The sequence below is a fragment of the Pollicipes pollicipes genome, unplaced genomic scaffold, assembly GCF_011947565.3.
Source record: "Pollicipes pollicipes isolate AB1234 unplaced genomic scaffold, Ppol_2.1 Scaffold_7231;HRSCAF=8579_pilon_pilon_pilon, whole genome shotgun sequence".
Taxonomy (NCBI): domain Eukaryota; kingdom Metazoa; phylum Arthropoda; class Thecostraca; order Pollicipedomorpha; family Pollicipedidae; genus Pollicipes; species Pollicipes pollicipes.
The window spans coordinates 13,852,424-13,869,411 of record NW_023597034.1 but is presented as its reverse complement, the minus strand read 5'-3'; the positions used below and the strand labels follow the sequence as shown (position 1 = coordinate 13,869,411).

At 54.7% G+C, this 16,988-nt stretch overlaps 2 protein-coding genes across 3 annotated transcripts in view; one reads left to right on the top strand and one right to left on the bottom strand.

Annotated features, from left to right (window-relative positions):
• Positions 1–8,441, top strand: part of LOC119110259 (ribosomal protein S6 kinase beta-1) — a 33,072-nt gene extending 24,631 nt beyond the window's left edge. The window contains exons 5-9 of the mRNA XM_037234020.1: positions 3,082–3,289; positions 5,628–5,759; positions 6,088–6,195; positions 6,945–7,126; positions 7,638–8,441. Coding sequence (XP_037089915.1) covers positions 3,082–3,289; positions 5,628–5,759; positions 6,088–6,195; positions 6,945–7,126; positions 7,638–7,665 — 658 coding nt within the window. The 3' untranslated portion in view covers positions 7,666–8,441. The remainder of the gene's footprint in view (positions 1–3,081; positions 3,290–5,627; positions 5,760–6,087; positions 6,196–6,944; positions 7,127–7,637) is intronic.
• Positions 8,442–8,814: 373 nt separating this feature from the next.
• LOC119110260 (S-adenosylmethionine mitochondrial carrier protein) lies at positions 8,815–15,541 on the bottom strand (the record flags this gene model as incomplete). Of its 2 annotated transcripts, XM_037234022.1 has the most annotated exon segments (6): positions 8,815–9,344; positions 13,485–13,623; positions 13,959–14,052; positions 14,558–14,731; positions 14,968–15,077; positions 15,385–15,541. In XM_037234022.1, coding segments are annotated over 6 exon segments (771 nt in total), but the record flags the coding sequence as incomplete, so codon positions are not given.
• Between the last annotated feature and the right edge of the window lie 1,447 nt (positions 15,542–16,988).

The following is a 16,988-nucleotide window of genomic DNA, read 5'->3' as shown; positions in this document are numbered from 1 at the left end:
GTCGCCAGGGCATCGGTCGGTGTCGTCAGGACATCGGTCGGAGTCGTCAGGATATCGGCAGGTGTTGCCCGGGCATCGGCCGGTGTCGTCAGGACATCGGTCGGTGTAGTCGGGACATCGGTCGGAGTCGTCAGGACATCGGCCGGTGTCGCCCGGACATCGGTCGGTGTTGTTGGGACTTGGGCCTCTGTCTCTCGGCCGGACCGCCGGGGCCGCATCTCTTTGGTCCGTGGAGCCGGGCTGCAGCTGGTGGCCGCGTTCGGCTCCGCCCCGCTCACCGGCTGCTCCTCAGCCGTGCTTCCGTCGACGGCTTTGCGCTGGGGAGCCCGTACTTGGCAGCCACCTGGGGTGCTGGAAAGCATCGAAGTGGCCAGATCCCAGTCTGCAAACTACGGGTGTACCGGGGCCGGTGGTGTGACATTTGGCCAATCGAAGTGTTTTTGAAACTTCTGTTTGGCGCGGTAACTGCGTAATACCGCTTGGCACTTTGATGACCATAAGCCTCAAAGAAAAAAGTATGTCCCCGAACGGTGGGCTGTAGCCTATGTAGGCTCATTCCTATATATATATATATATATATATATATATATATATATATATATATATACTAATTGCTCATGTATTCGTCGCTCTTTACATTTTAACCTTTCGAGATCCTATATCATCGTCGGAGAAGACTGAATGACAAGAAATAAGTTTTGAGTTGTAAATGGTAAAAAATTGTGCACTACTATTGGAAAACATCTTTTGGTACGGTGAACACAAATGAAATATGGCGAATTGAAGAAAGACAGAATCCTGCTTTCACTTTGAAACATAAAATACACTCATGATGAGAACACTTCAAAGACACGCTTAGAACACTATTGCCGCAATCACATCAATAATGTTCGCCGCCCACCACCTAATAGTTCAAGAGTTGTACTAGAATTGGTTTGTTTAGGGCTGTAGAGGGTGTGTTAATGAATATACTTCCCCAAATTGGAAGGCGTTTTCTGTTATTGCGCGTCCGTAAAATGTCATTGTTGTCTGTCAGTTGCTGTCGTATCAATGTCATGTCGTGTTCGCGTCGCAGAGGTCCAGAGGTGCCTCGTCACGTAAGTGCATTGCCAGGCGTCGGGAGAGTAGCGTGGTCACACCAGTGTGGTGCATGGAACGAATGTTGCAGCCCTCGATGTTGCATGTAAAGTGATACACTACATTGGTGCATTTCAGGTTGTCAGATTTGTATGGGCTGTTTTCGCATAAGAATGTGCGAGATTTTGTGATTACATCAAATGATAATGTCTACTTTGTGGTCGTTTTTTTCCTTTTACACGTCGAGAGATGATTTCGCGTAGAGCTTTTTCGTCTTGTTGTGGGCAACGAGACGAAAAAGCTAGCTTTGTAGCGTTGAGGACGCTCACGGCGAGTATAAAAACACGGTCCGTAAAATGTCGCTATCTTTGTGGAAGTTAGGGGACATTGACCAATCTAGAACGTCTCAAAAACACATTTGAAGAGCATTCTGGCTTAAAGTTCACAAAAGAACTAAGTGTGCGAAACATAATGCCCTTTCTTGACGTGACTGATGACGGACAAGGACAGCGATTCAAAACGACTGTATACCGAAAACAGACTAGCAACGGACGGTGCTTAAATGCTGACAGTGAGTGTCCTCGACACTACAAAATTAGCGTCATAAGGCCGTTTATTAGACGTGCATTTAAGCACTGCTGCGATAAGACAGGACTGCATTCAGAATTGATAAGAGCCAGGCAGATATTGGTGAACAACGGTTTTTCAACTTATGACGTTGAAAACGAAGTACGACAGTAAGACACCTTGACAGCAAACCAAGACAAGACATTCAACCAACCGTCAAACTGTAATATCAAAATCAAATGATATCTGCCCACAAACAAGACGAAAAAGCTCTACGGGAAATTATCCCCACATGTAAAAGGCAAAAACGACCACAAAATAAGCATTGTCATTTATTATCGTAATAGGAAAGTATCTAACTTTCCTATGAGAAACAGCTCAGACAAACCCGTCAAACTAAAATGCACCGATGTAGTGTGTCAATTCAAATGCAACGTCGAAGGCTGCAAACTTCGTTCCTTACACTACGTTGGTGTGACCACAACGACTCTCTCACGACGCCTGACAATGCACTTACGTGACGGGGCACCTTTGGACCACATGCGACACGAACATGACAGGACATTGACACGACAACAACTGACAGACAACACCGACATTTTACGGACGTGCAATGACAGAAGACGCCCTCCAATTTGGGAAAGTATAGTCATTAACCAACTCTCTCCAACCCTAAACAGACAAACAAATCATGGTACAACTCTTGAACTATTAGGTGGTGGGCGGTGAGCACTATTGATGTGATTGTGGCAATAGTGTTCTCATTGTGTCTTTGAAGTGTTCCCATTATGAGTGTATTTTTTGTATATCACAGTGGGCATAGGATTCTGTCTTACTTCAATTAGCCATGCTTCATTTGTGTTCTCCGTACCGAAAGATGTTTTCCAAAAGTAGTACACAATTTGTTATTCGTTAAAGCTCAAAACTTATTTCTTGTGTCATTCAGTCTTCTCCGACGATGAGATAAGATCTCGAAACGCAAGCGCATCAGCGGCAAGTATGGGGAGCTGTGCGTTTTCATAGATGGTTCGAAATGGCCATGACCCGCACTGTTTTCCCATCGCCGTATTTGCACGCACCAGTAGCGTCTAGTCCGTTCTTCGCTGGTCCGCGGGCTCGTGAGTACATCGGGACATTCACACCGTATCACTTTTGGCTGAAAGGACAATTGTGCCGCACTCATAGACGCGTCCGTCCTCAAGTCAGGCAAATTGACCTTGGCCCGCATTTTTCAACCTAAGCTACGCAGCATCACACAGTCACGCCATAATTTATTTCCGCATTATTGCGTGTGTTTATGGGTGTACAGCTGTGCTGGCGCCGAAGCCTGTCCAGGTATCTCCGCGCGCTGACATATGTCGGACCGCGCGCAGCCCGACCTTGTGTACCGTGTCGGCCACTGTGGCGTCTGTCCTGACCTTGATGTCCGCTGCGCAGGGCACCCGAGATTCTGACGCGTACGGGCCACGCCAAGGCGGTCGACTGGTGGTCGCTGGGCGCGCTCATGTACGACATGTTGACCGGCGCCCCGCCCTTCACCGCCGAGAACCGCAAGAAGACAATTGAGAAGATCCTGAAGGGCAAACTCAGCTTGCCGCCCTACCTGACGGCCGATGCGCGCGACCTAGTCCGCAAGCTGCTCAAGGTACGCTAGGCTGGTCTGAGGAGCCGTTGATGGCCGGTGGATGCTGGACCGCGCCGGGTCACAGTCTGGGGAGCCGTTGGTGGCCGGTGGATACTGGACCGCGCCGGGTCACAGTCTGGGGAGCCGTTGATGGCCGGTGGATGCTGGACCGTACGGGGCCGGTGGACGCTGGACCGTGCCGGGTCACAGTCTGGGGAGCCGTTGATGGCCGGTGGATGCTGGACCGCGCCGGGTTACAGTCTGGGGAGCCGTTGATGGCCGGTGGATGCTGGACCGTACGGGGCCGGTGGATGCTGGACCGCGCCGGGTCACAGTCTGGGGAGCCGTTGATGGCCGGTGGATGCTGGACCGCGCCGGGTCACAGTCTGGGGAGCCGTTGATGGCCGGTGGATGCTGGACCGTACGGGGCCGGTGGACGCTGGACCGTGCCGGCCCGAGTAGCGAGGCCTGCGGTTGCTCTGCATGTCCGGCCTTTTGTACCGGCGCGCGGTGTAAATGGTTGCGACCCGATGGGAGTAGTTTGGTCTGGGCTAAAGATGGAGGTACATCTCGGTACACCGTGCCTGTGTGTTAGTGAGACTGGTTGATTGCTGTCTTTCGGCATAAATATGTGATATTTTGTTGAAATCGTATAGATCACGGCAACAGAGGGATATCTCCAGATGCTTCATTCCATCTGCAGTGAGATGTTTCAGTTACGTTCGAACTTGTATCAAGGGACAAATAGTATTTTTTCCGCTTCGTATCGTGAAGATGGTAATCGACATATGCCATTGGTTTTGGTACAGCCTCCGCCAAGAACTCCCTTTTGACAAAGTTTTTGCACTAGATGTTTTACGTTAGTCTCTTGAAAGTTTGATGTTCGCAGAAATCAGTCCACATTCTCGCTCTGACGCTCACACATACCACATATTTGCCCCACGCAGTTTTTCCAAGCGAACAAATTTTGCATCGTTTATCGTGTGGCACAGTGAGCTAAAGTGCGTGGATGCGAGATGGACTACCGATGCGCTTTCTGTCGTGACGGTTGATACACGGTTTGCCCAACGGATAGAATGTGCTCCGCCGTCTCCCGATATAACATACGCATTCGCATACGTTACAATGAACACCATATATCATGTTGTTTGTTCCACATCCAGTCGCGTGACTGCTGACGGCAGTTCTGGTCTTTTGACTAAATCAAGCTCTTGATAAATCTGCCGACAGGTGACACAGTTTTTGGTGTCAAAAACATAAGCATTGTATTATGTTCCCAAAATATGAGAACATCTCCGCTGGTAATGACAAATAACCTGAAATAAGCTAGAGATAACTTAAGGCAGGCCAATGTAGTTACCTGTTTCCAGCGTACAGCCGGAGGCCGTAAGACCCGCAAACCTAGGTCTGACTACGCAGTCTCGCTCGGTGTCTGACTATGGCGTTACGGGGCGGGTACCCAAAACACATCTGCGCCAACACCACAACACCACACCCAACCGAAAGACGTGCGACATGAACGCTGCATTACTAGCGCGCACCGCAGACCATGAACGCGTCACCACACTTGAAACATTGTATATCAGACGTGGCGCCCAACAGCCCAACAGCAACATGGAAAACAAACAGCTCACGCAGCTACCACTGAACGATATGCGACCAGCAAGATAGCCTCCCCCCCCCCCTCCCTGTAGCACAAATTTCCAGTGCCAATAGTGTTTAGAATTCGTGTGATTAGAAAACGGGATAGAGTTTCAGTCTGACAGAAGTAAGCGTGGGATTGCCTCATACTACATACAAATTTTGTTTTTGATAATGTCTCAAACGTGTGTTTCGCAGACATTGGAGGAGAACAAAACTTGTATATATGTGCTGTATGTGACGGCATCTTTATCGTTGGATATTCAGTATAGACGATGATCATCAAATTGATCGAAACATCGAAAAACTATGAAATTGGGACATGCCCTGTATTGGAACACCGAAAACGACAAGCATACCACGAGAAGCCGCGAACAGACGACCGAGAGGGTCATGGGCTTTGAGTTCACGATCGTGTCCAGTCGACTATATATAAAAAGTTAGATGTTTTGGGTTTTCGCTGGCGTGGAACTGAAAAAATTCAAGCGCGCATTTCACTATTTGCCATGCATCGGCCGATCATCTTTCTTGTTTGGTTCAGCCCCCGGACGTTTGGCTCAGATTCGTTTGCGGAGCACCTTTCCTTACGCAAACTTCGAACTCGCTAACTTCCGTGACGCCTTATCAATGGTGTCGGGTTGTGGAGCACCGCAGCACGGCCATCGGGTGGCCCCAGTGAGCGCTGTGCGAGCGTGACGCTGTGCCTGCTGCTCCTCAGCGGCAGGAGAAGCAGCGCCTTGGCAGCGGACCCGAGGACGCCGACCCGATCAAGTCTCACCTGTTCTTCAAGAACACCAGCTGGGCGGACGTGGCGGCGCGCCAGCTTGAGCCGCCCTTCAAGCCCAGCCTGGTGAGAGTCTGGCCGTGCCGCGGCCGCTCCAAATGTGACGCACTTGGCCTCTCCTCGACTGTAAGGGGAACAACCGTCCGTCGCGTGTTGTAATCAAGACGGGCTCAGAGGGCCTGTGAAAGCTCAGAGGGCCTGTGCTCGGTACTTGTGTTAGTTGAGACCCTCGACGGGGAGCGCTATTGCTCCTGAGCACGCCGCTGCGGCCGTCACTGGCGGTGAATCGCGGGCGTTGTGTGGCGATTGGCGGCAGCGTGACGCCGAGCTCCCCCCCCCCCCCCCTCCCCCTGGGGAAGGCCAGGCGGCTGACGCGGCCCTGCGCTCTCCACAGACGAGCGAGGAAGATACCTCGCAGTTCGACCAGCGGTTTACAAACCAGCCGCCGGTCGACTCTCCGGACGACTCGCACCTCTCCGAGAGCGCCAATCTCGTGTTCGAGGTGAGTCAGACGCCGCGAGACGGGGGATACCTGGATTGTGATAATTAGGTGGTTGACCGGATGGTTGGGATTCATCTCGTTGTCACGTTTCCATCTCGTGCACGTAGTGAACGGTACGGTGTGCCGGTACTGGCAGTAGCGGAGGTATGCGTGGCCTTTGTCGCCGTTTCCTTTTGTAAATCACCCTTTACGCTTGATGGCCACTTCCCTACATCTGCGTGTTACGAAATAGGCCTCGTGTACTTTCTTCGATGCGTAGCTTCGCAATGCAAGCAGTACGTATTGTTTGCAAGTTGTACGTACAGTATGCAATTGCAAGCAGCACGTACGCAGGCAGTACGCAAGCAGTACGTACAGTACGCAACGCAAGCGTTTTGACAAAAGACAAACAAAAGGTGGCAAGCGCGCACGTTTTTGGCCGTGGCCTCGCTCCTGGTTGCGTAATTGCATTGAAAAGTGTGTGTGGGGGGGGGGGGGGGCGTTCTCGCGCCCACATGCTTCGCCACGTGGCCCAGCATCACAGATGTTGGATACTTGGTGGCGATCTGCGCGTTGTTGCAACGCCGAGCTGTATCGAGCCGTATTGCCTTCGGGTGAGCGCCGTCATTAACGTGCACCCGCTGGTCCCTAGTAGTTCGCACCGTGGACGCCGCAGCAGCCCGCCGATGACAGCGCTCCGTCCTCTCTTATGTCCGGCTGGGGCGCGGCGGACTGCGGGTGGCCTGAGACCAGCCTTCCGTCCTTGGCAGGGGTTCACGTACGTGGCGCCCTCAATTCTGGAGGAGATGAACCGGCCCATGTCGTTCCGCTCGCGCTCGCCGCGTAAGCCGGTGCGCGGCCCGTTCTCCTACCAGCAGCAGCCGTCGCCACTGACGGTCGGCACCGCGCAGGACGAGATGATGGACACGTCGCAGCAGATGCCGCAGCCTAAGTGGGTCTGGCAGCCGCTCTGACCTGGCGCTGTGCCCGCCAGCCCCTAGCCTAATCGGCGTCGGCCGGCGTAGAGTGACTGATGTAGGTTGCCCGCCGACCGGCGTCGCGCGCGCCACCTACGTGTTTGGTTTTCTAGTGGTACTACTTACGGCCGGCAGCCGCGTGGGGCCCGGCGGGCGCCGCCGCCATATTGCTCAAATGATCGTCGGTCGGGACGGAACACAGGCTCGCCGGCCTCCTGAATCGAGCGCAGTCGCGAGCCAACTTTCACTTTGTTTACCCCGTGAGTGTACACTCTGTGGAACTGGGTTTGATTTCTGAAGTAAATCGTATGATTTTCTCGGCAGCTGTGCGCCCTTCGATGCTTCCGGTGGATAGCTACTAACTCGTCTTTCTCTTTTTTCTCTCTCTCTCTCTTCTTTCTCTCTCTCTCTCTCTCTCCCTGCCTGTCTCCTCTCGCTGTCACTGCCTGTCCCTGGGGCCTGTGTCTGTTGGCTGGAACGGGTTAGCGGATCGTCGGAGGTCACCAGGCTGTAGTCGGCGCGGCGGCCACCACGCGGCGCCACCGTCGTGCGCCGTCCTGCGGACTCGCCCGGCCGGCCACGCTGTCGGCGGCATTGCCCTTCACAGTGTGAAGCTAGTATCGGATAACAGTGTTGAGAGCTTATGTCTAGAAATGCGGTTGGATGTGGGCAGTGCGGAATGCGTCAAACCCGTCTTCATAAAAACGCTTTTAAGACATCATTTGTGTCTTAGAAATAGTTGGCACCCTGTCATAATGTTTGTAATGTTTAGATTTTTATCATCCGCGAAATGACGGCTCTATTTTTAGGGTCCGAATGATCTTTGTTAAAGCGTGCCTTGGGAAGGGTCGGCCGGCCGGACTCATGCCGCTGCTGATGGCCTGTTACAATTAACAGGGGCGTTGCGTTCGAACCGGGCGAAGATATGGCGCACGAGTAAAATAAAACACCGTTTTGGACAGCTATACTCATTCCTTGTGCGGCTTCTGAGTACGTCGCCTGCGTTCCTGTGCGGTGGCCGCGTGGCGTGTTCTTTTTATACGGATAACGCGAGCGTGCCGGGCGTGTCGTCCATTGCCTTACGTGATGGTGGGGCGCGTGGGGTCTCGCGCCGGACAGGTGTACGGGTGTGGGAAGCGCTGGCCGGGACTGGCGGCGCCCCGGACCCCTCCGGACCGGTCTGCCCTGTAGCGATAAGACGTGTAATCGTGGCCGACGGCGGGAGCCTACGCTGACTACGCCACATGCCAATATCACTCGTAAATTAATATAAATATAATGACAAGCCTTCGTTGCGTTTTATTGGTCTTCCATTGAGCAGTTCACGGAGGCATCATCATCACATCGGAACGACCGTCAACACTCGTCTTTCGTTCAGTCCGCGCAGTAAAACAAATGCGTCCGCCAAGGACCACCCATGCACACACTCACAAACACCTTGTTACTAGGCGGCTCACTCAGCCGCCAGCTGACGGTCACACTGACTAGACAGCTGCTGAGGGCGGTGCCGCGCCGCCACGGTCGCAAGCCATCCGCCCACTGTCTGAGAAACCGTGACGACCACGCCTCCAGCCCCAGCACGCGACCGCTGCGCGCGCCGAGGGGGAGGGGTGGCGCCAGAGGGCGGGTTAGCGGGGCCAGCGGCGTCGGAGGACAGGGGCGGGCTAGCGGGACCAGCGGCGCCGGAGGGCGAGGGCGGGCTAGGGTTAGCGGGGCCAGCGGCACCGGAGGGCAGAACGCGGGCTAGCGGGACCAGCGGCGTCGGAGGACAAGGGCGGGCTAGCGGGACCAGCGGCGTCGGAGGACAAGGGTAGGCTAGCGGGACCAGCGGCGTCGGAGGACAAGGGTGGGCTAGCGGGACCAGCGGCACCGGAGGGCAGAACGCGGGCTAGCGGGACCAGCGGCGTCGGAGGACAAGGGCGGGCTAGCGAGGCCAGCGGCACCGGAGGGCGAGGGCGAGCTAGCGGGGCCAGCGGCGTCGGAGGACAGGGGCGGGCTAGCGGGACCAGCGGCACCGGAGGGCGAGGGCGGGCTAGGGTTAGCGGGGCCAGCGGCACCGGAGGGCAGAAGGCGGGCTAGCGGGGCCGGTGGCGACGTCAGCTGATGAGGTGCATCACCATCGAGTACGAGCCGAAGAACACGGTGCCGCCGATGGAGATCCAGAGCACGCGTGGCACCACGCCGGCGAAGAGCCTGCCGGCCGGCACCGCAAAAACCATCAGCGGGAGAGGAGGGATGGGGCGAGCCGTGCTGCAGCTGTGAACCGGGGCGGAGGGACGGCGGCTGACAGCCGGAGATGCGCTCCGGTATAAACTGGTTCGGTCGGGCTTCAGAAGCAATACAGCAGTGCACTTGCTGCCGCCTCCGCGGTCTCAGAGAAAGGTGCCGCACCGGTTCGAAATCGGTGCAGGCACGGATGCCAGAGCGGGCACGGTGGCCCAGCGAACAGAAATGTCAAAGGGCAACTGGTCAACGGCGGTCGATCCAGCCTTGGAGCGGCCGTGCCGAAGCATTATGCGGCGCGTGTAGTTCTCCCTAGTGCTGCTTGGCGAAGGAAGGATGCAACATTATGTGTTGGAACAGCACATACAGCAAAATTGTTCGGCACAGCTTGGGGGTTGGATCCGCGGTTCACCCAACCCAGGAAGCTTTCCTTAGCAAGAACTCCGAACCCAAAGCTGCCCGTGCAAACTGTTCAGAGTAAATGTTATAGGAAAGCATGCAACGAGGGAAGCTTCACACTAGCTCGCCCCGGTCGTGCAGATGTAAAATCACGAAGCGATTTGACCGCATTATTGCGTATCAATAGATCCTGTCTTCGACAGGTTTAACCAGGGGGCCATCGTCGCAGCTTGAGAAACTGGTCGAGCTGGCGGCTTGCTAACGTTAGGCGGTGACGTCACAAAGCCGCAATGGCTCGCGCGGCGGCGCTGCATGGCAACGTCGACTGCGTCGCTTGGAAAGCAGTAGTCACGCAGAAATGCTGTGGTTCGCCTTGTCTGCTATCGTTAGGGCCGTGTAACATCAATGCAATATATGAAATGTAATATCGTGATTATCGTTCAGTGTGGTATCAAGTTCGTATTGTTATGAGGCCTTAGTGCGTGCCATTATGTCGCGGATGGGAGAAATTTGAAGTGGTGTGTGAGCGTGGGGCAAGAGTGAGCATCAAAGGCAGTTTTTGGCAGCAAGATGCCATCCTGTGCAGTGACCTCTTGGAAGAATGTGAAGCGGCACAATCAAGACATTTTTTACCTTTCCAAAAAGCGATCCAACTGTCCTGAATACATGAGTGCACCGTTGCTCCTGGACTAACACTATAAATGCATAGAATGCAGCAATCTGATCTGATCATCTTCGAGATCATGACTATGATCCTGGCCATCTGGTTAAGGCCAGTCTCATGCCCAATGTTGAACCATGCCTCCGACCAAAAGTGCAGTTCCTTCTATGCAACTGGGCGTAGCTGGCACGCCGAAGTGAGTATGCCTGCGCTTAACAGGAAAATTCCCGTCTGTTGTATGCATAAATTTTTGAACCCGATTCACTATCACTAATGCATGCAGAATCTATGCCGCTCTGTGCAGTCTGCAGAATACAATACGGGGCTCAAGCGAGGTTTTCCGACCATAATCTTGTTTACAAAGTGGGGCCTGACTACTACACGAATGGTACAGCCATCCATGCTACGCGGGCGAACGGGGGCGACGGTCAGGGACGTAGCCAGGGTTTGCGACGGGGGGAGGAGGGTAAGTTTGCACGAGCGAGTCCCAGCCCAGTTGACTACATCTGTGCACTGTGAACTGACTAACAAATCCCACAACCGTTAATAGGTACAGTATCTAGCGCATTAATGAGCTACCGATATTAGTTTGCCCTGGTGCCTTGCACAGTTCTTTCACCTGCGTACCGTAGATGTCCACTCGGCTATATACGAGACTTGTTACTACTTGACCGCTTTCGGGCTCTTCGTGTTAATGTTCATGGTAGTGTCTGATATTTCAAATAAAAGCTATTTGCCTGGTCACCAAAGTCCGGGATTACATGCAGTAATATCGTGGTGAAAACTGCTACTGTGTCTAAACCATAGGCCTCGAACCCCACGGGCAGAGACGAAGGGAGGGGAGTGAGGGGGGATGGAGCCTCGAGGGCCGTGCTGTTGTTATTGCGTATTTTTGCGTCAGAAAACAGTAATGGCAGCGCCAGCGCCCTGGGGCAGCCCATGCACTGAAATAGGATAATGGAACGGGGCCATCCAGACAGATCCATGGTTATGGCCGGGAGTGGGAGAAACCATAGTGGTGCACGCGGTGCAGTACTCGTCGGCCGTTGACCGTCCCCTCTTACCCGTTCGGATTATGTCACGCTGTACCACAAGAAATGTGGCTGTGTATAAAAACAAGAATGCGATAATAAAAGAATGGGCATATCCGGGTCCAAGACGTTTTGCTGTCACAATAAGAAAAAAAACTGCTGACTTGCGATAGGGTCTGATTAATGCGCCTGTCAGGTACGTGGAAATGACTGTTTCGTTGTGTCGCAGATCCAAGATCCAGCTGTGGTGGGGGCGGCAGCGCATGTGACGACATGGAAGCTGTCTGCCAGCAAGCAGCCGCAATGGCTCCCGTGCCCGTCATGAACGAGGTCGACGAGGACGGCAATGTCAACGAGTCGAGCGAATACAAGCTCCACGGCGGAGGCGAATAAGAAACGAGAATGCCGCCCCCCCCCCCCCCCCCTCCCCCCGTTGCAGCGACGAGGTGGACGAGGTCAACATCGAGCACGAGACGCTGGCCTTCGTTACCGGCTGCGTGGCGGCCAAGCGCAAACACCTCGATACAAGCATAGGACTTTCGACCCCAGATGTGTGCCAGACAGCAGGTTACACACGATTGGTCGGGGTAGTCTGATGACACCGTCGCCGGCCTGGATGAGCGCTGTCTAGGCTTTCGAAGTCGTATTCCAGCTAGTTATGGGCCGAGGCATGAACAGAGGCTTGGTATCGTCGACCGCTTCACAAAGCTCCTGCTGAGAAAGTTCTACGCTGGACAAGCGGATCGCTCGGAGGCTGGTAACGACGCACATCAATTTGCGCCACATATGGCTCAATCAGGCTGGGGCGGAACGAGCTGCTGCCAGGCGCGCAGCCAAATAAGTGCGACAGCAGGTAGACAGCGCGAAGTGAACGTCATTGTGTTTATGTGAGCATAAGTTAGTGAGCTTAAGTCAGCATCGTTGTGCCTTTTTTGTCTTACATGTGTCTGTCGGAGGCATGGACAGTTCCTTCGTGGATAAACGCCTGGGTTGTTTCAGACGGGTTATCATGTCGCATAACTCTAGATTTAGGCTGGAAAATATATTGCGTTCTCCGCCCCCTCTCCCTGCTTGCTTTGTGTCCTCGCACAATGTGTGCACATTGTGTGTGTGTGTTGTACGCAAGAATGATTTAAGTAAAATAAGGTGAATTGTGAGTCATACGTGTGTTCAATGAATTGGCTGGATCGCGTGACGTATATGATCTTGGTTAACGCCACGCGTCACGACCTTCGGCGGCTTCGTGGCATAGTTGACGCAATATGCAATGTCCACAAGGTCCTATGTCCCACCAGGCACCAAACCACCTCCGTCGTGTCAAACTGCCTCAGTCGCACACCAGTGCAACCCGGCGCATCACTATGTAAGTATAGTGCTGAGGTTCAGCGCGACAGTTCGGATCATGATTCTGGTGCGGCTTAATTCCTCATTTGGCAGTGGCTGGACCTTGGGCAGGTTCACCAGCCTGCATTTAAGCAGCTGTACGCTGGCCAACTTCGATGCATCGCCATAGACTCAATGTTTGGCATCCTCAGCAAATGGGAGTGTCATGGCACATGGGCTCCTGGTTCCTAAGCCTATGTTCACTGTTATACAATCAGCGTGGCAAAAACACCTTGCATCTTTCCTTACAGTACTTCTTAAAGTGCCCTGCGGCGAGCACCAGATGCATTTGTTAGTAGGTGCACCGGTGTAGCAGACACGAAGGTAATGCGGGTGGCGCGGTGATGCTAGGCTGCGACTTTGTGACGTCACTGTAATGGTGGAGGAAAATGCCGGAAAAATTCCTGGGTGGTCATACCTTATTACATGGCCTAGGGTTTAACGTATAAAACGGTTCTCAAACAACAAGCAGCACCGGACTTCCATACGCAGTGGTCATAGCAATAGGTAGCATGGCCCCATCTGAAGGTGGGCGGATTTTTTTGCGCGAGCAAAAGCAGTCACGTGTTCCATTAGGCAGGACGAGTGAGCTACCCCCCCCCCCCCCTTATTCCCCGGCGCCGGCCGTAGCCTCACCCGCGGATGCCGTCCTGACGTCGGATGCACCGCAGAGCGGTCAGGATGCCGCCGTGCGCCATCTCGGTGTGCCGGTCCGCCAGCATGATGCGCGTCTTGGCCACGTCCAGTGGGTTGGTGATAGCCGCCGAGAGGCCGCCTGCCCGAGCGGCGGATGTTACGTTACGTTACACGCTCGTCACGCGCAGCGACACCCCGTGACGCCCGGTGACGACGGAGTGTGAGCGCCGGTGGGCGCTGTCAACGTGCCATCGGAAAAAGCGCTGAAACTGGCACATCGAGGCGCATGGCCTCTGTTGGTGCCGTGAGAATGGTATGGGTTCTCCATATATATGCCGTGAATGATAAGCGAGGGGCGCAGCTCCATACATCACTGTATCAACAACGAGCTACAAGTTCAAACGTTAACATCATATCTCAGACTTCGAAGCCCGTTGGTGGCAATGCCCGAGCGGACAGCGGCGGCGCTCTCACCGGCCACTCCGCCGCAGAGGCCGGCCTGCCAAGGCTCGACCGGCCGGCCGCGGCGCGCCCACCAGCCGGCCTTCATGGCCTCCCACAGCGGCAGCTGCGGAGCGGGGTCACGTCAGATCGGGTCCCCGACGCCCAGCCCGGTCAGGACGCGGTCACGGCTCACTTCCCGCCGCCACACTGAAGTACACGTGACTGCTGGCAGCGGCGGCGGCGGTCGGCTGACAGCGGCCCTAGTGACGCAGCGCAGGGCGGAGACGCGGGCCTGCCCCGAGGAAACGATGACAAATCGTGCAGTCAAGGAATGAGAGAGAACGCGCTAGTGTTTACAATTGCAAAGCCCTCAACAGCAATGTTCGTCCATAACACGCCCACGAAATAATTTGGAAGCCAGCGTGTGGGACTATTGGAAGTTCATGTCAGATGCGTGCCTGAATCCCGGTGGTAGATCCCTGGAAACGGATCCCGTCAAGGAAACAGGTGGGATCCGGGACCCACTCATGGAAACCAGTCGTATGTCTGGCCCAGGTAAGCCATGATCAAAACAGACCTATAAAACAACCACGTATGAAAAGACACCGCGGGGGCAAACCAGGCGTCACCTGCAGTATGGAGAAGGGCACCTCCCGGGCGATGGTGCTGAAGAGGCCGCGGTACAGGCCGATGACGCCCTCCTCGGCCAGCGTCCTAGTCAGGATGTGACGCGCAGAGATCTCCCGTCGTGTCTGACGGCGCTGCTTCACCACCTCGATCGGCACCCGCACAATACAGGCCACCTGGTCCGCAACAAGAAGCTGATATTACCGGCTGCGCAGGTTTACTGGCAGGTTGCTGGCAATATGGATGGAGCTGGATTTTTGAGCGCTTAGTGAACATTATTACCACTATTGAGCGGACCCTACAGACAGTGCCGAGTCCATACGACCTGGTCTGCACTGCGGACATCTCAACAGAGCCGCACCACCACCAGCGTCGTGCCGCGGGTCTGCCACAGGCCGGGCCCGGTACGTACCACCTCGCCGGCCGCTGCAGCGGCTCCCTGCGCGGCCGGCTGCCAGCGGTGCCGTAGCCGGCTCTGCGCCGCCTGTGTCAGCCCGTCATACGTGATGAAGAAGAGGGCAGCTGTGGTGCAGCGACAGTGACGTCACAGAGCGACCGACGCGACGGCCAGCACGCGAGCAGGCCGCACACCGCACTGGCAAACAAGTGCAAATCATACCCGCAGCAAGCATGCGGCATCGATCAGCACATACCCTAAATGATGAAACAGGTCTCTTTCCAATGCCGGCAAGATTCCTCGGACACAATCCTTCCGGTGTCCACGCCAATGACCGTGCCGACTGCGCGCGTCGAAGAGCCGGCAGCAGCACAGGGGGACATGACTGCGGCCGGGCGGTAGTCGTTGACCCGGCACGGGACACAGCCGTACCGGTGGGCACTGAGCCGGCGGCCGCGGTGCCGACGCCGGCGTACAGGCCGCGCAGGCCGCCAGAGCGCAGGAAACCCTCCGCCGACTGCAGGCGCGTCTTGACCGTGTCCAACGGAAACAGCGCCACGTCCACCGTCAGGCCGGCCAGACCGCCTGCCTGCCGGAGACGGCAGCTCAGCACGACGGCCCGCGGAAACAGGCGCAGGCTGACAGGCCGACCGTCCGCCTGCCTGCCGGAGGCGTCACCTGTCGGCATGGCTGCCCACAGCCTCATGCCGTCCTCAGCATATCAGCTGCCATGGTGGACGGTATGTTTCGCTTCCTGGCATGTACTCGACATGAACATTTTACGGTAATCATTTAAATTTTGGCACACCAGCCAGACTTTAAACGACTCACTCACATCGCTGAGACTCCTGCCGCCGTCCCGGTCACCATGTCATTTTGATCGGCTTGCCCACTGTTCGCTGCTGACACGCAAAAAACGCCCCTACCCGAAAATTACTTATTCGGATCACAATACAAAGCTTTTCAATACCAATCGACGAACCCCAGCCGATTTACTGAAGGCAACGACAATGGAGGGTGTAGGGTTAATATGCTGGTAGCTCATAAACCAGCAACTGTACACATTTTCAAATCGTGGCTGCTGACAAAATAAGAAGCATCGTTCTCGCATCCTACTGTAATAACGAGCGCAGCAATCGACCAGCCGACGTCAATACAACGAAGGCAACCACGCGTGCACGCATGGGTCACGAACATAGTGATCCACGGGTCAGTGAAGTTCAAGAGTGTCGAAAAAGGGGCTAAAGGGGCTTTTTATTACGCCAGCAGTCACACATGAATGCCTTTGAGCTTGACTCATCCGCGGGTCATGACGATCATTTTCAACGTATCCCCTACAGGTGTGGCCCCGGTAAATCGAGTATGCCGCGTCCACTGGTGGGCGACTTTGCCCATCATTGCATGGCAGATGTTTAATGTGCTATTCATCGTTTAGAATCTTAGAATCGTCCTTTTACGTGGGTCGGCAAGACGGATTCGCAGTATTTTGTGCGAAATGTTTTGTCTCGTTTACGATCGCAGCGGTCCAGAAACTGAACCCATCAGGACCCGCAACAAGCATGAAGAGCTATTGGTGACATCCTTGCCCTCATCTTACACACACTGAGCCAGTATAATTTCAGCTGACGAAATTAAACACCTCTGACATTTACAAGCGGCTGCGTGTCCACATCCCACTTTTTTGTTAACGATTGTCTCGTCCCGGGAGAGAGAGAGAGAAGAGAGAGAGAGAGAGAGAGAGAGAGAGAGAGAGAGAGAGAGAGAGGAGAGAGAGAGAGAGAGGAGAGAGAGAGAGAGAGGAGAAGAGAGAGAGAGAGAGAGAGAGAGAGAGAGAGAGAGAGAAAGAGAGTAGAGAAGAGAGGAGAGAGAGAGAAGAGAGAGAGAGAGAGAGAGAGAGAGAGAGAGAAGAGGAGAGAGAGAGAGAGAGAGAGAGAGAGAGAGAGAGAGAGAGAGAGAGAGAGAAGAGAGAGAGAAGAGAGAGAGAGAGAGAGAGAGAGAGGAGAGAGAAGAGGAGAGAGAGAGCGAGCTAGGAGAGA